Source organism: Silene latifolia, chromosome 11 (assembly GCF_048544455.1).
Source record: "Silene latifolia isolate original U9 population chromosome 11, ASM4854445v1, whole genome shotgun sequence".
In the NCBI taxonomy this organism is placed as follows: Eukaryota; Viridiplantae; Streptophyta; class Magnoliopsida; order Caryophyllales; family Caryophyllaceae; genus Silene; species Silene latifolia.
The window spans coordinates 31,569,600-31,596,403 of NC_133536.1; the positions used below are offsets into that span (position 1 = coordinate 31,569,600).

General features: G+C 36.2%; 4 protein-coding genes across 8 annotated transcripts; 2 read left to right on the forward strand and 2 right to left on the reverse strand.

The window, feature by feature from the left end:
• Nucleotides 1-1,007: 1,007 nt before the first annotated feature.
• LOC141613213 (uncharacterized) lies at nucleotides 1,008-2,516 on the reverse strand. Its single transcript, XM_074431953.1, has one exon. The coding sequence runs from the start codon at nucleotides 2,514-2,516 to the stop codon at nucleotides 1,008-1,010; it is 1,509 nt and encodes a 502-aa protein (XP_074288054.1).
• Nucleotides 2,517-2,946: 430 nt separating this feature from the next.
• On the reverse strand, nucleotides 2,947-6,063 carry LOC141611507 (putative glycerol-3-phosphate acyltransferase 2). Its single transcript, XM_074430056.1, has 2 exons — nucleotides 5,355-6,063; nucleotides 2,947-3,995 (listed from the first exon to the last, which is right to left on the reverse strand). Exons 1-2 carry the CDS (start codon nucleotides 5,961-5,963, stop codon nucleotides 3,108-3,110), a joined length of 1,497 nt encoding a protein of 498 aa, XP_074286157.1. The 5' UTR covers nucleotides 5,964-6,063; the 3' UTR covers nucleotides 2,947-3,107.
• Nucleotides 6,064-7,044: 981 nt separating this feature from the next.
• On the forward strand, nucleotides 7,045-9,519 carry LOC141611508 (uncharacterized). Of its 3 annotated transcripts, none has more exons than XM_074430059.1 (3): nucleotides 7,045-7,226; nucleotides 8,828-9,098; nucleotides 9,191-9,519. In XM_074430059.1, exons 2-3 carry the CDS (start codon nucleotides 8,914-8,916, stop codon nucleotides 9,321-9,323), a joined length of 318 nt encoding a protein of 105 aa, XP_074286160.1. In that variant the 5' UTR covers nucleotides 7,045-7,226; nucleotides 8,828-8,913; the 3' UTR covers nucleotides 9,324-9,519. The 3 variants fall into 3 exon arrangements, with proteins under 3 accessions (XP_074286160.1, XP_074286159.1, XP_074286161.1); XM_074430058.1 differs by having other exon boundaries at nucleotides 8,840-9,098; XM_074430060.1 differs by having other exon boundaries at nucleotides 7,046-7,226; nucleotides 8,958-9,098.
• A 2,732-nt stretch (nucleotides 9,520-12,251) lies between these two features.
• Nucleotides 12,252-25,950, forward strand: LOC141611509 (serine/threonine-protein phosphatase 5). Of its 3 annotated transcripts, XM_074430062.1 has the most exons (16): nucleotides 12,398-12,939; nucleotides 13,217-13,347; nucleotides 13,589-14,135; nucleotides 14,267-14,838; nucleotides 16,142-16,311; nucleotides 16,446-16,517; nucleotides 16,717-16,867; nucleotides 19,278-19,433; nucleotides 21,318-21,426; nucleotides 21,522-21,639; nucleotides 21,849-21,996; nucleotides 22,284-22,532; nucleotides 23,545-23,670; nucleotides 23,816-23,916; nucleotides 25,076-25,150; nucleotides 25,582-25,950. In XM_074430062.1, the coding sequence occupies exons 4-16, from the start codon at nucleotides 14,769-14,771 to the stop codon at nucleotides 25,639-25,641; spliced, it is 1,605 nt and encodes a 534-aa protein (XP_074286163.1). In that variant the 5' UTR covers nucleotides 12,398-12,939; nucleotides 13,217-13,347; nucleotides 13,589-14,135; nucleotides 14,267-14,768; the 3' UTR covers nucleotides 25,642-25,950. The 3 variants fall into 3 exon arrangements, with proteins under 3 accessions (XP_074286164.1, XP_074286162.1, XP_074286163.1); XM_074430061.1 differs by lacking the exons at nucleotides 13,217-13,347; nucleotides 13,589-14,135 and having other exon boundaries at nucleotides 12,262-12,399; nucleotides 14,684-14,838; XM_074430063.1 differs by lacking the exons at nucleotides 13,217-13,347; nucleotides 13,589-14,135; nucleotides 19,278-19,433 and having other exon boundaries at nucleotides 12,252-12,399; nucleotides 14,684-14,838.
• Nucleotides 25,951-26,804: the final 854 nt, after the last annotated feature.

A 26,804-nucleotide genomic window follows, 5' to 3' on the forward strand; every position in this document is an offset into this window, starting at 1 on the left:
TCTCTATTAACAAATACTTTGTGGGTGGCTAAGTCATACAGTCTATACCCCTTTTGTTGATGTGGATAACCCAAAAAAATGCACTTCCTAGCCCTTGTACCCATTTTATCAATATAAGTGGGGGGCATTGTGGCATAACAACAACAACCAAAGACCCTTAAAGAATCATAGGGAGGTGGCTTACCAAAAATCACAGTAAAAGGTATTTGCCAACCTATAACTGATGAAGGCATCAAGTTTATCAAATGTGTTGCAGTCAGTAGACAATCTCCCCAAAATTTTATGGGTAGTCCTGCTTGAATCCTAAGTGCCCTTGCTGTTTCTAGGGGGTGTCTGTGCTTACGTTCTACCCTCCCATTCTGCTGTGGTCTCCCTACTACACTAGTCTGGTGGAGTAAGCCCATGTCTTTGAATAAATTACCACATACATGAAATAGAAATTCTGATCCATTGTCTGTTCTAATGAGCTTTACTTTAGCAGCAAATTGGGTTGTAATATAGGCAAAGAAATCTTTGACTAGCTTATGTACTTGGTCTTTAGTTTTAAAGAGAATAGTCCAAGTGTTTCTTGAGAAGTCATCAAGTATTGTCAAAAAATATTTAGCACCAGTCATAGTTGGGGTCTTATATGGACCCCAAACATCCATATGCAATAATTCAAAAATAGAAGCGGCTTTAGAAGTACTCTGTGGGAATGGCAATTGATGATGCTTAGACAAAATACATGTTTCACAATGCTGATGTTGCTTTTCATTACTATGAGGAGTACTTACAAACTTGAGCTTATCAAAACCTATATGTCCTAATCTCTTATGCAACAAATCCAGAGAAATGGAGGTACTTTTATTTGCAGAATTAGAAAGTTTATTAACTACTGGAGTACATTGCATAGCTTCTGAAACAAGTGAGACTACTCTATTTACTAAATCCTGTGTATGTAAGTTTTGAAATCTGTAGAGATCCCCTATCCTTTTGCCAGATGCAATGGTCATTTTAGTTGAATGATCCTAAAATAAACAAGTTTTAGCGAAAAACACAAAGAAACAGTTGTTGTCATCAATAAGTTTACTCACAGAAAGAAGATTCTGTTTAAAATCAGGAATCAGCAGCACATTTTTAAGCAAAATCTTGGCAGTTAAACAAACATCACCAACTCTAAAAACATGCTTAACACTACCATCAGGAAGACCTATCGGAATTGGTTTACTGAGATTTCTAACATTATGCATTAGACGTATATTGAAAGACATATGGTCTGAAGCCCCAGTATCAATAATCCAGTCGTGCAAGCAGTAATTAAGATGAACATCATTAACTAAAGCAGTAGGAATCATACCTGCAAAGTTGGACGAGGATAAAGAAGGAACATTATCTGTTAAGCGTTTAATAACCTGATTAACAACAGATGTAACCAGACCATCCATCATATTTAAATCAAAAGATTGTGAATGACTGGCACCAGCAGCTTGAACCAGGGGATTATCTTCTTCTGAATCATTATTCTCAACAATGTCAGCAGTATTTGCACTTTTCTTGAAACCAGATTTCCCACCAAAGCGTTTATATTTGGCCTTGACAGATGGTTTAGCACCCTTATCACCAGGAAAGCCAATAATCTGATAACAACTAGCAATCCTATGACCTGGTTTCCCACATTTCTCACAAGGGTTTGCCCAAAAACAATCATCCAAGTTATGATTATTCATTTTACAGTGGCTACAATACTTCTTCTCTTTCTTGACATTATTGTTTGCATCAACACCCTTAAAAGAAGCATAAGCAGATGTCTCATTCAAGACTTCAACAGACTCAACAACTTGTTTTTGTTTTTCAATCTTTTGTAACAAACCCAAAGCCTTGTTGATAGTAGGCAAAGGATCCATCGAGAGGATTTGTGTTCTTATGTTATCAAACCCATTATTTAACCCCATCAGAAATTGTATCAATTTGGAGTTATTTTCGCGAGCCACAAGTCTTTTCATCAAAGTACAGGAACACAAAACTATCTTACCACAAGAACATTGAGGAATTGGGTCAAGACTGTCCAACGTCTCCCAATAGTTCTTCAGTTTGCTGTAATACTCAACAAGTGATAAATTCGATTGACTGACAGCATCAAGATCCTTCTTGAGCTGGTAAATTTCAACTGCATTGGCTTGTCCATACCGTTCCTGCAACTCTACCCAGAGCTCCTTGGCAGATTTCACATACTTCAGGTTATCACGAATTGGTTTAGCCAGTGAATTCAATATCCACTTCATCACCATTAAGTCGCAACGTACCCACTGATGGTACTTTCTATCTGTCTTTGGCGGTCGAGTAAGAGAACCATCTATGAACCCGTCTTTGTTCTTGGATGCAAGAGCCATGACAATGTCCTGTTTCCACCCCAGGAAATCATTTCCATCAAACAGTGGTGAAACCAAGTGAGAAAAGGGCTGATCAGATGATGATAGGTAAAGCGGATCATCATAATAGTCGTAGCTATGATTTTGTTCTTCAGAATTTTCAGGCATCTTGTTGATGATATTTGACTGAATCAAAAATTTTGATCAAGAAATGATGATTTACTCAACAATCTGTAAGATTATTGATTGAAACGGAAGCGCAATTCTTGTTTTGAAAGAAAATTTGGATCGATTTATGTGAAAACTGATACCATATTAGAAGTATGATGGTATGAACATGATAGAGAGAAAGATGTTTATGAGAGAATTGTAATTATCATTCATCAAAAGTAATTCTGTAGCTGCAGTACATGGTGTATATATATACAATCATAAACCGACTTAGCTAATCTATAACTAACTTTGATTGGTTATAACAAACTATAACAAACTCTTTGTAACTAACTCTTAGTAGTTAGTTTATCTGTCTCATAATAACATTTTAAGCGATTGGATATACAGAATAGTACATATTTAAGTAACGTGAATTTCAACAAGAGACGACCCCAAATTCCGAATATAATTAATAGAAACGATATAGTTGGACGTACAGTGTAATACCAAACAAGTGAGGAAATTAACATACAATGAATGCAATGATTTAGCACCTGAATTTATTGAATTTATTTGTCATTATTAACATACAATGCTATAAAATGCTTACTTAGAGGTAACAACAAGTCCATCATTTCCAGCCAATACTGCATACTTATCTTTCCTTGTCAATTGAGTACATTTATACCCCAACGCCTTACCAATCTCTGCTTGTACATAATTAGCAACCTCCAATCTTGACACACCACCGCCCTTACACGTCCGATTCTTAGGCAACTTATCAAGAAACTTCAAGTAATAGAAAGGCTTTGGATTCATCAAAACAATGAAAGGGTCCAAGGCCTTCATCCCTGTCGCAGTCGTCCCATAGAACATGCTAAATTTAGCTTCTACGGCTATTGGAATTATGTCATCACTAATTTCCGCAAATAATGGACTAAACCTTAGTAAATACGGCTCCCTACAAGTAGTCCCTTCGGGGCAAACCACAAGGTCACCTTGACTCAATGCATTTTGCATTATGACCGCGTCTTTTGCCTTGTCACGTGTCAAGTTAAGCGTTTTGACCAGTAGAGAGATGGTCGCGGTTAACTTGCTTATACTATAAGTGACCGCTGAGAGACGTGTTTGAAGGGTTAGTGATAGGTACACCGGGTCAAGCACAATCTTGTGATTGCATACAAAGATAACTCCTTTTGATTTTCCGGGTTTTGAATTTGTGGTGAGAATATGAGGAGGATTATTTGATGAAATGTAGGTTAGTCCGGTGAAGGCTAGCACCGGTGTCGATACTTTATAAGGTAATAGAGTGCCAACTAGAATTCTTGTTAGGGAAAGGATGATCCCAAATGGTAACCATATGAACATGATTAAGGTAGCAAGTGGCGTGGGTTCGAATGCTAGCCTACCATCATGGAATATTAAGGGTTTTGGGTATTTGTCCTTTGGGAGACTTGTCCATTTCTTGTCTTCCTTGCTCATCAAATAAATGTCCTATAAAACATCAAATTTACGGGTTAATTAGCGTATTTCCTTTCATTCACCGAAATAATCATACCATTAAGTAAATATATGTAATGGACAAAGTACCAAATATATAGTGGCAAAGATCAGCCTTTAAATCCAGGATGATCATAACGTCACTCGAAAATATACTCTGTCACTCAATATACATCTTAGAAAAGTTAAGACCGAGTGGCAAAGTACATATCATTTTTGACCTTATCATTCCCCTAAAATAAATGTCAACTAGCTTAGTTTTCAAATTCATAAGGATAATGCTCTTAATATGGGTTCGAATCAGCTTGTACTAAACTCGTCTTTTTGACTCCCTCTATACCAAAACATTACTAATTCTAAAAACTAATTTAAAGCTTGAGGCTTGTTTAGATTTCACATGTTTGTAATTGGGGTTAAGAAAAATTTAGAAATAATAATAGTGACAAATGGGGAGAGGGAAATGAGAGAGGATAATAATTATCTTTATCCCACTTAAGCATTGTGTTACCTCTCACAAGTATAGTTTTAGTTGTTTTTTTTTTTGGGTAATGCTCATTCATGTACGCATTTTACTCTATCAAGTACGCATTTTACAATTTTACCCTTTTTATTCTTTCAATCCATCTTTTCCCCTATTGCTTTTACTCCAACAAAACTCAATTGCCTCTTCCATTTCCCTTCAAACATTATTCAACCATGATAATTTGTGAAATTATTTATGAATCATTAAGCAGACTAAAATCATACTCTGATAATTTTTCAGATGACATGAAATAGGGGAGCAAATTGGAAATAAAAGGTTATGAACATAATCCGTAAATCAAGAGAAAAAGAAGATTCTAATGTACAATTGTACATAATTCAAATCAATTATAATTACCCAAATGCAGTAACCAATTTGATTAATGTAATGTTGTATTGATTAACTAATGCCCGGACAATTCCGTGTCATTAATCGTACTTTGGATCTAATACTAATTAAAAATTTGAAAACCCTAATTAAAGACAAAAGTCATTAAATCAAAGTAATTTCCAAAAATTAATGTAATTCTATTGATAAATTGAAGTAATTACTTGTTGGTTATGAGAAATTAAGATACATAATTGAAGAATTTGAGAGAAATTTAATTAGGTTTGATGAGAAAAAGAACAAAGAACGGTAAGGAGTTGAAGGGCAGTGTTTGGAAACAAAATGAAAAAATGTACACAACAGAGTAAAAGTTGTACATGAAAGAGTAACTACGTTTTTTTTTTTGCGCATAAAATTATTAAGAGGTCAGGGTTCGATTATTGTAGGAACAACTTACTTCCCTTTTGTAAAACGAAAAATATAATTGAAGTTAAGCGCGTTACCTTACAATACCTAAAAGGCCATTTATTGAATGAAGTGCTTTCACCACCAATCCCTACAACATGATGTTCCATATTGGCAACAAAACCTTTAGGCAAAACCTCTTGTTGACTCTTGACCAACCCAATGTAATACCCACCAAACTCCAAAAGTTCACTCCCAATTATGTGTTCAATTCCCAAGTACTCTCTAAGATACCCTTCAACCATAACTCTTGGCAATCTACTAATTGCCACCTTCTTACCAAACTTCATTACCATTTCAAACCCTTCTTCACCAACATTTTCCAAGAACAACTTTGGCAAGCAATTCATTCCTAGTCTAAATGTTTCGGCTTTGATACCGAAAAAGCAAAGGAAAACCATGGCTTTTAACATCATTTCTTCCCCTAGTAATCGAATCATCGGGTAGGTTACGAGCAAGATTAAAGCTCTTAGTAGCCCTCCGGCTTCGAAAGCCACCAACATGAAGTAAGGAAACATTGAAGATGATTTTAATAAAGCTTGTTCGACATCGAAAACCAATGTGGATTTTCTTAACACTTTATCTTGTACTTGGCTTAGAGATGCATACTTATGATAACCTTGTGGAAGTTTGTGTTTAGTTACCATAGCTTCACAAATTAAATCACAATACTTGGTTGTTGTTCTTCATATAGGAGCACTTGAGAATGAAGAAACTAACATATGGTTGAAATATATAATTCTTGCTTGGAATAACCTATGATCATCCTTTAAACACGATCGAGGAAGAGGAATAATGTAGAATTTCATTGATTAATGACATAGTAAGCCTTATTATGTTGAAAAATGTTTCATTTTAATGTCATTGTTAGTCGATTTGTGTATCTTTTGTTCATTTCTACTATTTCCTTCATATTTCAATGTTAAACGGTTTTAATAGGAACTACCGAGCATTCAGCATTTCAATGACATAACAGAATTGTATAAGTTATCTTTTGGACTTAATTTCGGTTCAATTTAGCTTCATTAAGTTTAATTCAGCTTTATTCAGTTCAGTTCAGTTCAGCTCATTTTTTCATAACGCTTATTTCAGTTCAATTCAGTGCACTTCCATTAATAAAATTCAGTTCAGCTCTTTTCATTAAAAAAAACATAACCTTAATTTGGTACACATAAAAGGAAGTCATAGCTCGTAATGTCGTAATAACCTCATTACTCTCTTTGGCTTAACTTTATTAACTTTTTACCAAGAATACAAAAAATACAAAAATTGGACAAAGAGTATACGGAGTAATATTTTACACAAAATATAAATCTTACCCTAATTTTATTGGTCTATACAGATTATGTTTATTCATCTATCTTAATATGTAACCTAGTGATTAAATATGAGATATACTCCGTATATTACCTTTCAACTTTTTTAACACTAAAAAAACAGTCTGAATTATCTGTCTTATTTTAGTGTCGTCTCATCATCTTGTATCTCATTGCCTTAATATTCTGACACCTCATCCTAAGATAATACCTACATACTTATTTTTAATATTTATTACTTATCAACTTATGTATACAATGGAGAGACGGTGGAACACAAGATGGGATACGAAAATGAGACAGATAATCCGCACTGCTAAGAAAGGGGTGACGATGGTATTTCATGATTTTCAATCTCATATTTTAAGATTTTGACCCACTAACAACAATATTCATACACATTAATTATGAAGGTTTCAAAGTAGCACCAAAAATATTAGGATTGTTTTCGAAAGAGCTCGAACCTGAGACCCCGAAAATCCTGACTCCACCCTTGGCGAAAACCCTCTCATTTCCAATGGAACACTGAAAACCAGTAGGAAATTGGAATTGAATCAAAAGCATCAAGAAACAACAGCCTTAAGGTTCTTTCAGGTAATTACTGTTTTCCCCCTTTTCATTTTCCTGATTCTAATCCACTCTATCATTGATTTTACCTAGAAGATCAAAACACGGATGCAATAATTTGATACCCTCTTCCCTTTTCTATCTTCTCATTATTTACAGTATATATGAATGTTATGTCATGTAAAATTGGTTAATTGGGTTAATTAGTTAGTTGTTGGATGTCTAGTTCCAATTTTGTTGGTGAGGTTTTAGTTATTGTTGGATTTAATGGTACTTAGTGGCGGAGTCAGGATTTTCTAGGGGAGCGAACTACTAATGTTGTTGTCTTGAAGCATAGAATTGAACATATGAGATTGTATGAAAAGATTTTTGAGAAGAGTAAAGGAGATTATGGTTTTGGATATGATCAACCCGGGTTTCAAAATTTAGGGTTGTAGAATTTATAATTATAACAATTGGACACTCTTTAGTGTAGTTAAAGGAATGCTATCATAGTTGTTTGAATGGGTACAGACTACGGAGTTAAAGGAATATTTGGGTCGTGTAATTGAGGCTAAGAAGCTTGATATTTGGGTTTGAGTTTTCTGCCTAGTTTGAAGTTTGAAGTGTAATTAAAGCTGTTATTATCGGGATGGAATGGAGTGTGATGAGTTTCTTTAGATTGCGAGCTTGTTAGTTGCGTGGGTGGTACAGGAGGACTCCGTTTACTATTTGATGGACATGTAGAATTTATTCGGAAATTGTAACTATGCTCCTAGGGTAACTCGCTGCGTTGATGGCATTTCTGGAGCAGACAACTGGCAATTAACTGAGAACTAGATGTATTATTGTGATAGCAGGGATATGTTAATCAAGGATGGTGTGGCTTTGCATTCTTGAAATGTAGTACAGTTATAAAGGGATTGTCAGTATCATATCGATAAAGCGTAGCTTGGTGCCTTTGCCAACCTGAGCCTTTATTCAGCTTAGACCAAAACCCGTAGGCAAGTGCAGTTCCTTTTTTATCTACTCAATGAAGATGCAAAGTCCAATTAGACATGGATACAAGAAGTTTGGGGCTACACAACTCAACTTTTAATCAGCTTGTAATGTATTCAAGAATTTTGAGGAACCACGACTTAACTTCCAGGGTAGGGTTTTTAGAAGAATTGTTGAGGGCTACGGCCAACCTTGCGCTGCATTAAGAAATTCTGCTGCCAGATTTTTCGTATACCTGAATCATGGTTGACCCTTAATAATGAAGTTGAGCAAGATGTCTGATGTCTCAAGTAATTGAAGACTCGATAGCTCTCATGCTGTTACCAGAAACCAGTCCTTCAGTCCTGCCACGTCTTTTCTGATTTGAGGATGGGTCTTTTTTATCTAGTTGTGTAGGAACTCTTAGCAACTAAGAATGCATATCGTCTTTCACACAAAGAGATGGGCTGTAGACGAGGAGCGCGCATTTGCATATCTCATATCGAATTGATTGCTGTATCGTGATATAGATTGTTGTATTGGAAACTGGTATGTTAGACAATAGGAAAGAAAGGATATACTCTTCATTTCTCAATCGTATCTATGTTGTCCCCATTTGACTTTGATAGTCAAACAATGTCCCTTGCTCAACTTTGACCTACATTTCACAGTAATCCTTGCAGAATAGTTACACAAAGAGAGAGGCGTTTTAGACTGGTGACTTTTGACGATGAAAGTTGAAGAGTGACTTATTTTTATGCAAGGCGTAAGCAATTTATGCGTCCTCTTTCTTTTTCACAGAACTCTTCAGGTCTTACCTTTCTTCTCCATATATATCTTGGTGTACTCCTTTAAACCGATGTCCCGAAGGCGCAATGCTATTGTAGCTGCAGGATTACTAGCTTTTGCTTCTGCTGGTTTAGCATTTCCTTTCTATATGGCGTAAGTAAACTCCAATGAGTAATTTAACCAGTTTATTTTCGTTATAGCTTCTTTAAAGTCTAAAACTGATTTTGATGCCCTGTTTCCTCCAGCACATCGGCAAAGAAGCAGCCTGTGATCGACTCATCAAAGCCATTGCCACCTCAGGCAACTTTCCGAGGACCATATATTAACACTGGTTCACGTGACATTGGGCCTGACCATCGGACTTGCCCAAAGAAATGATTGAATCTTGTTTTAGCTTCTTGTTTTACCGTGTTTTCTCTTCTTACAATCTTGCCTGAGCTCCTCGCATTGTCGACTTTTTTTTACGGACATGGGTTTCAGAAAAGAAAATGTTTCATAATCTGTCCGAATATGTGTAGAGTCATATTGAGATAATTCATAATGGAAAATGCAGATTATTGGATTTGTGTACTGATGTGTTGCATTCAGTACAGACCTATGTTTATTTGTGTTTTTGCTTCTGAATGTGTATGAATAAACCATCCTCTCAGGTAATCGTTGTAGCCAGTTCCTTTCACATACCGTCTTGCCTTTGACGGTCACAAGCTTGTATTACATTGTAGTAAATGGTAGGTAAGGGGCGAATTCTAGAGAAGGAAAATTTTGCCACCAAGTCCAAATGACTACAACAATTAAAGAAAGTTGGGTTTTGGGTTTGACTTTGAAATAAGCTAAATCATTAATAACGGCAAAGGCGAGATTAAAACTATGAACGAGTAAAATGAAGTTCAGCTAGTCTTGCTATAGACGGATATATTTGTCTATAAAAAAGACGGTCAAATAAACAAAGTTACGACATTCCCCCTCCACCACCAACTTGTTGCTTGTCCTATTAGGAATGTGGTATCGTATTTGACCCATCTTTATTTATAAACGGATATGTGCCGTCTATAATGAGATTTTGTGAATGAAATTTTAATTAAGAATGTAACAAATGTTGGTATAATCTCATCCCTCCATCACCAACCACAAGTCCACAAGTGAGATGAACCACAAATCAATACTCCCTCCGTTTTATATGTCATTTTAGAGAAGCAAAATTTTGTTTTTATAGTCGTTTTGCATTTGATTGGTGTAAAAAGTTTATTTTCCTATTTCCAAAGGTCAATAGCTATATCTAAGTTGTAGTAATTTAACTTTTCCCGTCTTTCTTAATTCATGTGTATGCGAACCGACTTATAGTATGGAACAAATGGAGTATAACCAATGTTTACTCCCCCTAATCCAAATCACAAATTCTCATTGAAGACATGACATATCCGTCACAAGCTGAAGACGGATACCATTTTACCTCACAATGTACCCACTTTTTCTCTCTCTGCAACACTATTCATGTGGTCCCCTTTCTTCACTAACCCATTTTGTTACCATTTTATCTCACAAAATATCCGTCACAAATGGTAACCCGTCACAAGGGAGACCAATTGAATCCAAATAGATTCAAAATTTCCCCAACAAGTAACCTAACAATGGTTCGACACATATTAGACTGCCCAATACATTAAACAACCCACTGAAAACAAGATGAGTTAACCTAATGTAAGCTAAGCTCAATAAACAAGGGATTATGGGGGAAATGTTAGCAATTAATACAAACAACTAACACTTAATTACACAATAAGTCCGACCCTATTCCAAGCCAAGAAATTCAACATAGAAGATATGGGGAGATAAGGGGAAGGGATTTTGAATTAAGTAAATAGTTTAACTCGAACTATTTGAAAAAATGACTTTACGGACCAAAACTTGAGATTATCTAGGTATAAGATGTAAGGTGGGGTTATTTTCTCTAGACACATTAAATATTGGATTCGAACATTGAACCTATTGTCGAACAATACCTTCGTATTGTTGGACTGTTAAACTCGTTAGCAACAACTTGAGATTTATTGTCCATATGGACAATGCACCGTGTGTGAAGATTATTCTTGAAGAACAACTCGTTAGCAACAACTTGAGATTTATTGTCCATGGCTGTCAGGAATTAATTCGGGAAGCACGTTGGACCGTTAAACTGGATCATACTTACTAAGAGGCAAACAAAGTAGCGGATTTATCGGCCAATCGAGGAGTGAATTCAAGTACCATTCCTACATATCTTGATAACTCGTTCTATGAATTACGTACTATCCTTAGGGAGAATATTTTTGGGGTGGCTATTCCCCGTGTAATAGCTAGTAGTTAATTTCTTTTCGGGGCTTCGCCCCTCATTTGTACCCAAAAAAAAAATACCTTCATATTAACCATTACATTGAGACATCTTCAAATAGTACTCCCTCTTATTTTATGGAATAGCAACATTTGATTTTGGTACAATTATATCTTTTTGGGTATAACGCGGTTGTACAATACTTCCTCCCATCCAGACCAAAGGTTACAGTTGCTTTATCACACTTGTCGAGGCACGTTTTGTAACGTGTATATCTTTAGTTACACATTATTAAAAATTATAAAAATTTGATATTCTTATAGCATTCATGACGATAAATCAAACAAGATCACACATGACTATATTTTGTCTTATAGATTAAGAATAATATCAAAGATTCCCTACGACCATGAATAGTGCCAAAAAACAACTGTAACCTTTGGTCTGGATGGGAGGAAGTATTAAGGTTGTGACTTGTGATAGAGGGTAAGCTTGTGATAAAGAGACTGTTGAGTTCACCCAAAAGTAATTATATTGACACATAAAAATATCACTAAAATAGAAATGTAGCAAGTAATTAACAATTCCACTAAGGAAAATACCCAAAATAAGAAAACTGATGCAATTACAAAAAATATATGGAAATGCAAAGCAACAGATAAAAGTTTTGTAAAGAAAACACGCTATACTAAATAGGGTGTTCTCCACAAAAGTAATTTTACTAAATAACTTCTCCTCGATCCCATTTCACTGCTTATTTATCTTATTTAGTATTTCATTCGTCTCAATCATTTATTTGACTTTTCTATTTGTTGTGAGAAGTATTTTAATCAAACCCAAACAAATGTTGAGACGGACGGAGATTATTAAATAAAAAAAAACAAATTACCCCAAAACTGTGAAAATGGAAAATAATTTCCATAATTTAAATTAATAATAGGACCATAAATAAATAAAAATAAAAATAAAAAAAAAAACATAAAAAACGAGATTCAAGTATCAACATTTGTTCCACTTTTCATTCTCATAGATTAGACTAGAAGACCAGAACTGCAGTCCGCCCACCTTTTACCTTTTTGTGCATACAACAACTTACAATTAGGGTTTTTTTTCCCTCTAAATCTCTCTTTCTCCATTGATTTCCAGGTACTTCAAGCTTTCACCTTTATCTCTCCTTTTCACTTCTAATTTATTATATTTGATGCCCTTGTTTAATTCAATTCAAAATGTTTCAATCTTTTATTGTTTGTGTTTAATTAGCTGAGGTTTATTGTATTAGTTGACTTTTTATTGATGGGTTTAATTTTGATTTAGATGGTAAATGATTAATTCGTCTTTTTTTGATGTTTAAACATTAAAAATTGAGTAATTTGCGATTATTCTATTAGATAATGTTGTATAAGAACCTGTGGTGGGAGCTCAGTTCTAGTGCGTAACAATGATTATCAGTAATTTGATGCGATACATTGGGGGCGGCTTTGTTGTATTGATTATTGTAGGTCAGGGCCGGGGTTTAAAGTTAAGAAGACAAAATCTTGAGTGTAGTAGGCGCAAGGTGAGCTCGGTCTCCAGCAATTTTTAGTTTTTGCATGTGATACGCGAATATTAGGTTTTCTAGCTTGACCGGATTGAAGACGGAGGTGCTTTTGCACATAAGTATTTAGATGGACGCGGTTATGATCAAGGGCTTGCTTGGGATGTGAGTAATTATTAAGGGAGTAATGAGAGCTAAACCAAGAAGAAATGGGATGAAACTGGTGGTTGTGTAGGGTGGAAAGAGGAGGTGAGGGAGGAATTATTACCCCTATATGGAGGTAATGCATTACTTGGGGGGAGAAGTAGGTAACACGTACTCCCTTAATGGAGGGATTATTACACTACATTTACCCATTTTTATCCATTTCTATCACCCCCATCCCTTCCCTCCATTTTTTAGTTCATTGTAGCTCTATTACCCCCTCAGCCCCAATTAGTAATCTAAGTGATGAAAAAGTAATATTTGGGTTTTTATGTTCTTTGCGGGCAATCAGGCAATGTAGCTAGGCTTGGTGCTCGTTTCTCACTTGCAGCCAGTGTGGAGATGTGCGATTGTGTGTGGTGAGATGAAAAACGGAAAATCTTCCACTTAAAGTTAACTTCTTTGACATCAGTGTATCTTTTCTGGCACTACACCTGTAATGTAGTTCTTGGTAATGATGGAAACGACTTCATTCTGCTGTTGCTATCCCTTATACTTCTTTCGCTGGAGAAGCATCCTTTTTCAACCCTTTTTCTGTTTATATATTATTTTTTTTATCAATCTCTCACGTGGGTGTAAACTAGAATGGGATGTAAGAACTCTTCTCCTGCATCAATCATTGAGACTTAACTTTCCTAAATACAAAGTTTTTTGGTGTGTTTATGCACCCTCACTCTCCCCTCTCTTCACGTATGCGCTGAGAGTTGCAGGGACTTATATTTTTGTTGCCTTTTTTTTGGGTGACAAGGTCATAGCTTTGTCAATGAAGTTCGGGGATTTGTTTTTTTTATCGTCAAAGTTAAGGGATTTGAATCTGCAACAGAAATAATGTTTAGAAACTAGTATGTAAAGTTGTAGACTATTCAGTTTAAACACGACAATGCTTTAGAGGTTTTGGTACGTTTTGGGAACTAAGTACTGTGCAACACCATTTCCTAGTGACTCTAATAGTCTAATGTGATTCAAGAACGAAGATTGTGATTTGTGAGATGCATACACCCTTTATCCAAATTTCAATAAACTCGATTTGTGTAGACCCTTTATGAGAATATGTAACTGATATTTTCTATTTCATAATTAACGCTAAGCACGGATAATTTTAATGTTCTGTTTCGATTTTACCTGGATACTTTCAAGGCTAATAGTTGATTGATATGGCAAAATATAGACTTACGCAGATGCAACAATTTCCAAAGGGCTACAAAAATTGCCTGATATTGATCCTATATATGTGCATAGTTTATTACCTAAGGGGTTTAGATAATCCTTGAGCAGCAATCAGTAACGGATTGGTCGTGTTTGAAATTGAATTTTGAGTAATGATTACTAATTACCCTTTAAAACTTAGAGGTAGCATGACAGCTCCTGTAGTCACAAAGTGACAAAGTGAGGAGTAACTTCTATTGGGAGGGGTTGGGTGTTGGGGAGCAACACAAGTATGGTTTCTAGATAAGACTGATTTATTTGAATTGATATGCTGGCTATTTTGAACCATTTGCATTAGTGTTTGCTTCATAGTAATTTCTAGGTTTTTTAGGGTGTTGCTTAATATTTGAATAGTATCTGCATTGTCGGTTGTGATTCCGAATAGATACGTTTCGTATTATCCCTTTCTGAATGCATTATAATATGCTTAAATGCTGTTCTTTATATTCATTTTCAGCTTTTAACTTGTTCTGTTCATATTGGCAGTGATATTTGGAAATACTTATGGAACCCTGTACCTGAAAGACCGTAAGTCCATAACTCCTGCTTTTACTGCTATTATACACCCACCATGGATTCTGGAAGTTCAAACTCATCACGCGCAGAAGAGCTGAAAGTTTTAGCTAATGAAGCTTTCAAAGGTAATAGTACCATGCATAGTTACGTTTTTAGCTGTAAAACAGGTCATATATGTTATAGTGAGATTTTGGTTCTCTATGATTCAGAATTTTTGAGGTCATCGGCATGCTGTTTATTTTTTCATGATAATTTCCCCTTGTCCTCACCTCCATAATGTCTTTTTGTATATGTGCCACCCCATTGGTGTCCTTGGATGAAATTCTCTCTTACTCACAAAAGAATCTGCCCTTTTCTGGAACCCTTATCCCAAATATAGAGTTCCCAGTTTGTTTAAAGATACTTCCTCTGAGTTGAAGTGTTGTTTCCTATTTCCTTATTGGTTGAGTAGGCTTAGGTTCCTTATTTCCTTGTTTGGTAAGTTTTTAACTTGAATAAGACCAAAATTCCCTTGCTATGTCATATCTACTATCCCAACCCATGATCCAACACCCCCCTCTCACAGTCCCTCCCTATTAACCACCCCAACCACTAGTGTCACCCTACTCAGCTGTGAACCACCCATGCAATCATCCAATCACCGCAAAACTGCCGCCCTATCCCAGAAAACCACCATCACTCCTTAAAATTCCCATTCATACCGCTTGAAAACCACCACAAGTCCGTTGAAAGCCTCAGCCCCACTCTCGAAAACCCTAAATTTAGGGTTTTTGAGGGTGGGGGTGAGGCTTTCGACAGGCTTGTGGTGGTTCTCGAGTGGTGTGACTCGTGTGAGTAATTTTTGAGATGAGAGCGCATTCTTGGGGATGGATGGTTTTTGGCGGAGCAGGTGTGAGGGTGTCGGTGGTGGTGGAGCTAGTGGCGGTGCTGTTAGAGGTAGAGGCTAGTTTGGGGCATCAGTGGACGTGAGACATCTCACAGATAGGTGGAGGTGGTGCCGGTGAGGTAGGGCTGGGGTGGCTGTGGTTCCGGTTGGTTAGGGGTGGGGATGTGGAATTATGGAGGGTGAGTGGATATTGAAGGGTGAATGTGAGGGAGGTGAGAGTGTGAGACAACTCATAGGGAGTTGGGTGGGTTGATGAGAGGGGTAGAACCGTAGAAGAGTTAATGTGCCCAAAATTTACTAATTTCTTAAACATTATTCCCAAAACAATAGGGAAAATTACTCCAACTCAGAAAGAGTATCAAAATTGGTTTAAAATGTGCAATTCTTAAGCTTTTGGTGTGTCTTTGTTTTTGATGCACTTTTGTGATGGATCTCTCTCTCTCTTTTTTTTTTTTTTTTTTTTTTTTTCTTTCTTTTCTTGTGATTTCATCTGATCATTTTTCATGTGCCTAGTTTCTGATGACACTCTTTTTTCGTTGCAGCTCATAAATACAATCAAGCTATTGATCTCTACTCTCAAGCAATTGACTTGAACAGCCAGAATGCTGTATACTTTGCAAATCGTGCATTTGCACACACCAAATTGGAAGAATATGGTAGTGCAATTCAGGATGCAACAAATGCTATTGATGTTGATTCCAAGTATTCGAAGGCATGTTATTTTTGACATGGTTAAGTATTAGAAAATAGACATGATATTGGTTTTGCCTTCTGTCTTTGCAATATTTAACGTTTATTCAATTGTCAATTGTCATGGTTAAATGCTTACATGGTGGTGCTTCACAGGGTTATTATAGAAGAGGAGTAGCATACCTTGCTATGGGCAAATTTAAAGAGGCGCTAAAGGATTTTCAGCAGGTAGTGTACTAAAAAAGTCTTTTTTTTTCATGTTTGTAAACTTATTGGACACACTTGTTTGGCGTAATTGATAATGAATTTCTATGGCATTCTTTGAGTCACATCTCTTTGCATCTGTAGTATGCTTATCACTGACAATTTGCATCATGTTTTTAGCTTTTTTCCAACGAGTGATATGTTTTTTTAATTTTTGTTTCAGGTCAAAAGGCTATGTCCAAATGATCCTGATGCTGCCAAAAAGTTGAGAGAATGTGAGAAGGCTGTAATGAAGCTTAAATTTGAGGAAGCGATTTCTGTACCGGAGGCTGAAAGACGATCTGTGGCTGATTCCATTGACTATCGCTCGATTGGTAATCCCTGTTGACATGCTTGTTGCTATTTCTGATTGTAGCTAGTTAGGATTGTAGTTCAAAAATGTGCGCCTAAGGTACACACAGGCATGAGATGCAGTGAGGGGCCAGGAAAATGGACTGAGGTTATATTAGGCGTGTGGTTTCTGTGACGTGCACCCAGGTTGAAGTAATCCATCTGAGGCACGGCGAGGTGCAACTCCCGAGGCCCAGCATTATGCAATTTCAAATTTTTTTGTTTTTTTTAAACAATTTTCTTGGCCTTATACGGGAATGATTTGCCTCTTGAAATAATCCATTTGTAACAAATTGCACCCCATGTCTACGAGGCGCGATTTGGCCTTTGCTTTGCGCCTTGTTGTGGCCGGGTTCTTAAAACCTTGGCTTTGTTTGTAAAAGCTTGCCTTGGGTGCACTTAAGTCCAAGGCTCAGTGTGGCACAAGCTAAATAGCCTTGGTGCGCCTTATAGACATGGTGCAGTCAGTTAGGCTTACTGCTATGCAATTTCAGCATGTTTTTCTTCTAGTTCGTTAGACATGGCGTGCTATTTGGCGCATTATCCCTAACGTTTTGCTCTACTTGTTAAACCGTCTTTGAAATCCAAAATTTGCAAATATTGCATTAAATTTTTTCAAAAAATTATAAAATTGTTTGCAAAATATTTGCCTTGTGTCTGAGTCACGCGCCTTCGCCTCGGGCCTTGCAGTTGCCGGCTTAGGTTGCCTTGTAAAAAAAGAACCTCAGTTTGCCTCCCCCCTTTTGATACTAAAACTGGGATGTGCTGTAGTTGTATATTGAGTCTGTTTTCTTTGTACATGAAACCTTGTGTCTAAGGTGGCGGAGGTACTGCTCTAAATGTCTTTCTGGATGTTCATTTTCAGTAACTACCAGTGTAGTGTCGCTTCTTCATGTTTATTTGCAAGCTCTTTTTTTGTGCTGAGAAAATGTATGCGATGGTTAATAATGCATTTTGTTGACACTTAACACCTTCAAGTGGTAAGCTGATTTCTACTAACTACTTGCATTTCGTTGCCTCATGGAATTTTGGAAGTTGCCTATATTTTCAATCGCACAATCTGTTTCCGTGTTTTACTTTCATTTTTTTTTTGTTTCTATAAGGAAATTTCTTCATGCTCATTATTTTCTTTGCTTGGTATTTGAGGTGTTTTCTACCCTGATATTGCTAAACTCCTTGTATATCTACTATTTCGCTCTAGTTGATACTAGAAAACTGTTGGGTATTACTCGAAGGTTCTCTTGGTGGTTAAGATTTGATAACACAACCAAGGAGCCTTATGGTTCTGGGTTTCTGTTGTACGTTTGCAAAATTCCATCAGTGCCTTGCCAATATATTGTGGTATCAGTTTGAGTTAGTAGCTGGTGTTAGATGTGGGCCTTACACAGGTTTTTGAAGCTTACTGCATTGATTTTTGGGTATGTAAAAGAAAGTTCAAAAAATAGACATTTTGACCAATATTTTGGCAGTCTAAGATCAATTGGTATATAACCGAAGAAACGAATAGCACTCATATAACCTACGCCTAAAACTCCTGACAATTAACTATGTCACACATCATAGGACGTGTAGCTCCATTACCACCATTTCAAGTTAACCACAATTTAATGCCATGGGTAGCAGACTAGCAGATGCTTTGTAATCCACAAAGTTGGATTACCCAACAACATTAATAATAAAACCTTGGATATCGAATGATTTGGGCCAGACAATAGGATTCGGCATCCATGGATTAAAGAGAGGAAACATGAACGACGTGGATATGAATATGAGGATATAAACACAACACCTAAATTATTTAATGAATCTCATTTACATATCTGTTTGAGACTTTGTGCCACTTTAAGGTTTGCATGTTCAATTTCAAATATAAGTCGAATGTCTTCACTGGTTGGCTCTTGACATACTGGTTCTAGTAAAATATGAAAAATAAGTGCGTTTAGACTGCCCTGTTTAGCGAGTTGGTAAGGTTGAAGTATCACAGTGTCTGAAACTCTGAATGTCTTCTGTGGCTGGCCTATCAATTTAAGTCTATTTTCATCAATGTGAATGTGTGTGTTCATTTTTTGCCGTGGTGAGCTCTCTCATATTGGTTTAAACTTTAAATTTCACCAGATAACACATCATTAAAAAGCTATAGGCATTGTTAAATCTTAGTTTGAGACTTGATCATGGAATCATGGTTAATGCGGTTGTGTAACCATCAAAATCTTGATATCTCGGCCGCGTCGCAACCGATATATAATACCATGATTTCCGTTAATGCATGATCCTTATAAACTTTGGTTAGCACCTAGCTTGACTGAGGCCGAGTACAAAATACTGTAATCAATGAAAATGATTGTATTGCCTTATTGAAGTAAATCTCAAAATATGGTCATATCATTCTGACAGTGGGAAGTATGGTGTCCAATCGAATTTTGATGGGTGGGGCTGCAGCAGTTGTCTTGGCAGCTGCTCTGATGGCTGCAAATTTTATGTCAATGGAAGCAGTGGTAGCAATTATTGTTTTGGCAGCATCTGTGATGGTCCTTGTTTTTCCTTTGGCACGTATGAATTTCTTTTCTAGACATTTAATCTAAGCAATTGATTTATTCTTAATTTCAATTATAATTCAATTGCAAACCTTTTGGACACTGGGGATCCTGATTCATAGTAGGCTGGTGAGCAGATGACCTTTTATGGTTCTACTTAAGGCCATGCACTCATGCTTTAATGGTGGTTTGAGCTCAGATTAGTTTTTTACTTTGTTTACATTCTGAGAAATAAATTAATTCCTGCTTTCAGCAACAAACATTCTATGAATGAATTTCCCTAAAAAAAAATTCTATTAGTGGTACTTGCATATAGAATACATGAAACTCTGCTTCATCAAGACTTTGTGTTTGTTATATCTAATGTGACCCCTTATTGTTCTGAAAATTCTATTGAACTTATAGTTGGGTTCTCAAGGGTCTTCGGCTTCATGTTATGGTTTCACATCCAGATAAGCTTTCAGAAATACTATGAGTCATAATGATCTTGTAGCTAGTGCCTAATGTGAAAAATTGGCACAACTATTCAGACTTATATTCTTAGAGGCAGTAGTTATGTGTCGTCGACTCTTCTTTAGGTCATCTGGTGCTTCACGAGTTTCAGAGCTAGGTGTTAATAGTACATATTTTTATATGGCTCAATAATATCAGAGCCTAGGGCAATCTGGCTACAGACTGCCATGGTCAATATCTTATGAATTTTTAAGTTAGCAAATAATCCGTTCTGGTTCTGTCTTCAACTTTGTTGGTAGTAAATTTTTATTAGGTTTGAATAGGTGCTAAGAAAGGGAGCTGTTGTAGAGTTTCACTGGTGCTGTCTTTTGGTGCATGATTGGTGGAACATAATTTTTGCACAGCTAGTGAAACAGTCATTTGTAGGTGTTTCTTATTTTGGTGGTAAAGTTCGCAGGTTTTCCATTATATTCCAAATATATTATGATGATTCTAATTTTTCTGTGGAAAAAGCGAAGTTTATGGGAATGAAGGCCCTTTTCTTAGTATCAATCTGTGTCCTATTATCTAGTTTTTTGGGGGTTGTGATTTGGATAGTATCTGTGCGTTGTCTTCTTCTGGAAAATGATTTTCTCATAGGCCGTTGATCTCTCTTGATCGCTTGTGCTTGTTCGCACTAGGAAAATATTTAGGAGTCATTTTTATCGCCAAATCACGAGACCTGTTGATAAGTTCTGTGTTCTTATCTTCTTTACGCTATGAACATCTTTGAACTGGTGTTGTATGTATGTTGTTAATGGTTGTCTGATGCGTTGTTTCTTCATCTGGCTGGTAAATTTGGCCTGTTACTATTCTGTCTTCTTCAGTAAATCTTTTAATTTTGCATCTGTTTGGTGTCAGAAGATAATAATTGTGCAAATATTTTGTGTACGAAGTCTACGAACGTTTAGCCAGCTTGTTCAATAGTATTCTTATATTAAGGATATATATTTTTTTTTTACTATTCTTTAATGATGATTTCTTTTGGTTTGTGCGTGTGTTTTTCAAACAAGCATCCACTGTGAGATTCTGCTTTGTGCTTTAGGAGATGAAAGCGTCTCTGATTTGGGGGTGTTTTTTCCCAAATCTGTGAGCTGCCTTCGACTGTTGTACTCCATATCTTTTTTTCTAGGTATAGTAATAAGTCTTAAATCTTCACAGGAAATCTTAACATTCCTGTGGCTGTCTTCCTTGGAGTGAGTTTTCTGTGTAAATGTGGTTGTTTTACTTCATTGTGTATGTGTGGTGTGTTTAATGGACCCCTCAGCTGGTCAAATAGTGTTGGCATCTCTGGTGTTCAAAGGCCTTTTATTCTATATTTTTTCTGGCAGTTTCACTCATTGAAAGTACATGAGAGAACTCCGTAGCTTGTGCTGTCCTCTAAGGGATTATATTATATGGTGTACAGAGGTTGAGCCACAATATTCTGGGGCGAGGATAGAAGGAGATGCAGTAACATTAGATTTTGTAAAGAAAATGATCGAGGACTTCAAAAAAGAGAAGTGTTTGCATAAGAGGTATGTTTGTGAGACTTGAATCTTATGGTTGTACAATTTTTTTTCCGATAAGTGAGTTTTTAAGTCCTTCCTATTGAGTTGTTTCTTGTGCTTAGATATGCATTCCAGATAGTTTTGCAAACAAGAGAGTTGCTGCGTGCCTTGCCTTCTCTTGTAGACATATCTGTTCCTGATGGCAAGCATTTTACCATATGTGGTGACGTACATGGACAGGTAACTTAAGTTTCCAGTTGTCAAAAAGAAATTATCCATCTGTTGATCTGTATGTTTCTACCTCCTTTGCATGTGTAGCTGTTCGAGATAAATGTTCATTGCAATGCGTCGTATCATTTGTATCATATTATGTTGACTGTCCTGGCGTGTTACCTTCCCTAGTTCTGTGTTTGAATTATTCAAGTAATTTGTTTGGCTTTTTTTGGCAGTTCTATGACCTTCTAAATATATTTGAGCTTAATGGGCTTCCTTCAGAAGACAATCCATATCTATTTAATGGTGACTTTGTGGATAGAGGCTCCTTTTCACTGGAGGTTATCCTTACACTTTTTGCATTCAAGTGCATGTGTCCATCTGGTAAATCAATTCTCTCTCTTTTTTCATCTTTGGCCTCTGTTTATCTTTTTTCATTCTTTTGTTTAAGAATATTGTTTTGAATTGGCATTGTACATTTTTGCCTTTGGGTCCCCTTTTGAAGTTATGAGTTGTGCTCCAAGGCTCTGAGCTGATTGTTGCTCTAGCACAAGTATTGAGATGTAGTCTCAGGAATTTATTGATGATGTGGGTTTTTAAACTTCTGATGTACTTGTGAACTTCAGTATGTATTATATTCAGACACTAATGTTGCTAATTGTGTATGGCAGCAATGTATCTGACGAGGGGGAATCACGAGAGCAAGAGCATGAACAAGATATATGGGTTCGAGGGGGAAGTCAAGTCCAAGTTGAACGAAACATTTGTCGAGCTATTTGCTGAAGTGTTCTGTTGCTTACCTTTGGCTCATGTGATTAATAACAAGGTGTTTGTAGTTCATGGCGGTCTCTTCAGTGTCGATGGAGTAAAGCTTTCCGACATTAAAGCAATTGATCGATTTTGTGAACCTCCGGAAGAAGGTAATTGGTTGTTCTAGGACTTATCCCCCTTAGTGTTAATGTTATCTACTAATTGTCTTTTTTGTTAATTCTTACACAATCAGTTAGAAGCGGTTTTTGACCTCCCATGAAAGATGAAGTTTAAAAAGTTATACAACTCCCCTTTTCTCACAGGAAGTAATTTACACGAGTAATAATAAATTCCAAAACTTCAAAAATGACGAAATCACAATTGGCTGTTCCTCCTGAGATTATATTTGACTGAAATATATACAACTTATGTTGACATCATAGACTTTATGGCACATTTGCTTTCTGATTAATGTTGATTCAAGATTGCAAAGACTTGGTATGGTATATGATCTATTTTTCTCCCTCATGCTAGCAATTAAATATAGATGACGATATAGATTGAAAGGGAGAATCCTTTGCCTGAAGCTACCTATAGAGTCGAAGTAACTTAGGAAGCAATAGTATGATTTGTAATGAATTAAAATCTCATGTCTCAAACATCGTCCTTTGAAGCACAGTGTAACATAGGCCCTGTTTGTTTTGAATGGGTGGTTTTTTAGGTTGTTGGGTGGTGGTCTTTGTGTATTTCTGAAGCGGGTGGGCAAAGGATTTTCCTATTTGCAAATTTGAGTGGGCAGTCTTAGGACCTTCAAAAAGAGGTGGTAGATACTTTTGCCCTCATATACGCTTAGAAGAAGGAAAAGGGTTAAGACAGGGAGGGGGAGGGGAGTTGTAATCCTTGAATCTTTCCCTTTTTCCAGATGAAAAATATCTTTTTGCTGGCAAGGTTTGTAGGATTGCTAATCTACTTGAGCCGTTGGAGTTAGATAGGGAGCAATGATATGAAGGGGAGGGATTAAGTAGTTGTAATTTGGTATATTAGAGGAAATCAGAAAACATTCTTCTGTATTTTAGGGTTTATTGCCTTTTTTTTGTCACCCTTTCTAGCAGTCACTTGAGAGGATATATACGAATGTTTATGATTCATAAAAAACCTTTACTTTTACTTTGTGATTGACAGGTTTGATGTGTGAGACATTGTGGAGTGATCCACAACCATTCCCAGGTAGAGGTCCCAGTAAGCGGGGTGTTGGTCTTTCATTTGGTCCCGATGTCACCAAAAAGTTTCTTCAGGACAACAATTTAGGTACTCTTTCTTCAACTGAAAATTAGTTATATATCATTTGTATTGGTCAATTATATCTTTATGGAAATTAGCAAAGTTCCTAATTTGAGCTTAGTACACAATGTTGTTAAGGTATAAATTTTCATATATTCTTTTGCTTTTGTAGATCTAGTTGTGCGATCACATGAAGTGAAAGACGAAGGTTACGAGATTGATCACGATGGTAAACTTATTACCGTATTTTCTGCTCCAAATTATTGTGATCAGGTAACTCTTTTCAGCTCTATGTAAATTAATTGTTCCTTTTTGGGATATTTGCTACGTTGGCATTATAAAGCACCTAATATTTTCTTATGAAGTTATAGTCAGATCACTGAACTGTAAACTTGGTACTAAAGTGGGGCTCTTTTCTTAATTTACGATTCCTCAGTGAGAAATTATGAATTTGACTATCAGTCATTTTGATCTAGTTCTCTGATCCTCTATTTTCTCCGTTGATCAATCTGTAACTGTTCAATAGTTAACTTTATCAAGTTAGTGAGACGTGTATAAGACAGTCGTGAAACCAACTTACAACATCATGTATTCCTCATTCACATATATATTAATGGTTGGTTTCACACATACAACCTTCTCATATAAATTTTAAAACGGGTGAATGAGAGATAAATGGGTGGTTTCTTATATGTGATTCTAAATACAAATATAATGAATTTTATTCCCCCTAAAAATAGAAGTTAACTAGTTGCAGACTAAGTAATTGGTGATTATTTTAATTAAATATTTGCTTGGATGGTATTTAAAGTGGAGTAATTTAGTATGAGTATCATTCTTACTTCATCTTTCCATTATATATTTGGTAATGGCCAAAGACTCATTATTCTTTGGTTATGGATTATAATGGAATAAATCAAAATGGCTCACTAGAGTGGCTGCGCTTCTTTCTTTTGTGAAGTAGCGGTCATTCAATGCAGTTGTCGACGCAATTTTCATCTTGGGTCATTCGGAAACAGCCTCTTTGTGTTGCTAACACAAGGGTAAGGCTGCTTACATCCGACCCCCCCTTACCCCGCAATTTGCGAGAGCCATTGAGGCACTGGGGTAATGTTGTTGTTGTTGTTGTTGTATCAATCTTACTTCATCGTCTTCATGTATATAAATTTTTTTAAAATTGAAGAATATCGGGTGACACATGGATGGTGGCTGGATAGACCTTCCACGCAACCCACCATTCATCCATCATCTATTCACCAATCATCCCACTTCATTCGTTTATTTCGGCAATTCACCCATCCATGTTGATCAGGCGTGTATATTTGGCGTGTGCGGATGACAAAGTGAAATTTGCTTGACTAAGGGGTTAAGTCTTGTTTTATTGTGAGTTGTACTATCTATTGAATTTCAATGTTTGTTCCTTACTTTCCAGATGGGTAACAAGGGTGCGTTCATCCGATTTAAATCCCCTGAAATGAAGCCTAATATTACCTCATTCTCAGCAGTGGTTAGTTTCTGCTATCACTCGTTCTCTTTCATTCCCCTAGATTTTCCATGTTGTAGTCAATCTATTCTAATCATGGTATCAATATCAATTTTCGGTCATGATGTTGAGATTGGTTATGGTTACGGGTTACCTGATCTTATTTCTCAATAACTGTGTCGTAAATCTGGCTAGTACTACTTTTAAATGCAAAAGGTGTTGTGGCCCTTTAAATGCAAAGAAATTATTGTTTGTTTGTATGAGATGGTGTTAGTGGGACAAACACAAATACTGTATTATTCATGTAACTATAGGGTTAATGGATTGGTTTGGTCGTCAATGAGATTCTCCCTTCCAGATTTTTATGTTTTTTTTTTCTTATGTCGTAGAGCATTCTTATTGGCATGAGTTTTTGATTTGATTAGTCTGTAAATTCTCTGTTAACGTTGTTGCAGCCGCACCCTAATGTGATGCCTATGGCGTATGCCAACAATTTCCTGAAGATGTTCTCTTGACAATCTCGGGCTGTGTCATGTGCACCTTAATTTTTTGGCTCAATACTGACTGCTTTTGCGCACTATGACCAGAAAACTGATACGTAAGAAAGACTGCCATGTAAAATTAAATGGCCATTATCTGGGTGGTGTTTCGCATTTTTCTACCCTTTCATATTGTTTAATTTGTTTGAAATTTAGACAACTAAGTGAAAAATCAATAATTTTGAATTTTGATGCACTGTATCCACAATAGATGTTTTCCCCAAACTTTTTAGCCAACCTGTTTGATTTCAATTTAAAAGTGTAAATCATCACCATTGCTTTTCATTTGGGCGTGCAATAAAGCATTATAGTACGAGCATTCAAATGTCGATCAGCGTAGCTAGTGAAGTCTTTGAATGCGATATTCATGGCTTGAATATGACTTTTTAGTCAAAATTACAAATAATCACCACGTATTTGTGCTTTTTTACAAATTATCACCGCGTATTTGCATTTTTACAAATAACTCCCGAACTTTAATGTATACTCCCCCCAATCACCATCGTATTTTTATCCTGAGCATTATTTTTCTTATTTTTGACTTGTTAAGTGACGATTTATGAAACATACCATTACCCTCATTAACTTGCATTGACTTAATTGATTAACCAAATAACTTGTGATTTATTCAATTACACCGACCTAACTCTAAATCTTAAATTTCTTATCTCTCTTCCCTTATTTATTCAATGATTTCCAGATTCTCCTCCTTCATACTCTCTCACACTATTTTTGCAAACTACTTTACAAATGCTGCAAATGGTTTTACAGCTTTAATTTGCTTGTTCCAATATACCAATCAGTATACAGGAGAATATACAAGAAGATATACTCATTTCCAAATTACGTTAGAATAGATGGATATTGTGCAATCTGGTCAGGTTGTAGTGCCTGGAATGTGGGATAGGCTGAATATATCTTTAATTTGCTGGATTCAACTAAATTTGTGATAAAAAAAATATTAGGGTATTTATCCCCAAATGGTTCTGCCAAGGACGAAGATGTTCTAACTGAATCAAAATTGTAATAGGCATTGGAATAGTTGTGCTAGCCAAGATAATCATTGGTGGGTTAATAACATTGATCATACGGAAGAAGGGAGAAAGAGAACAGTGAAATAGATTGAATGAATTGGGGAA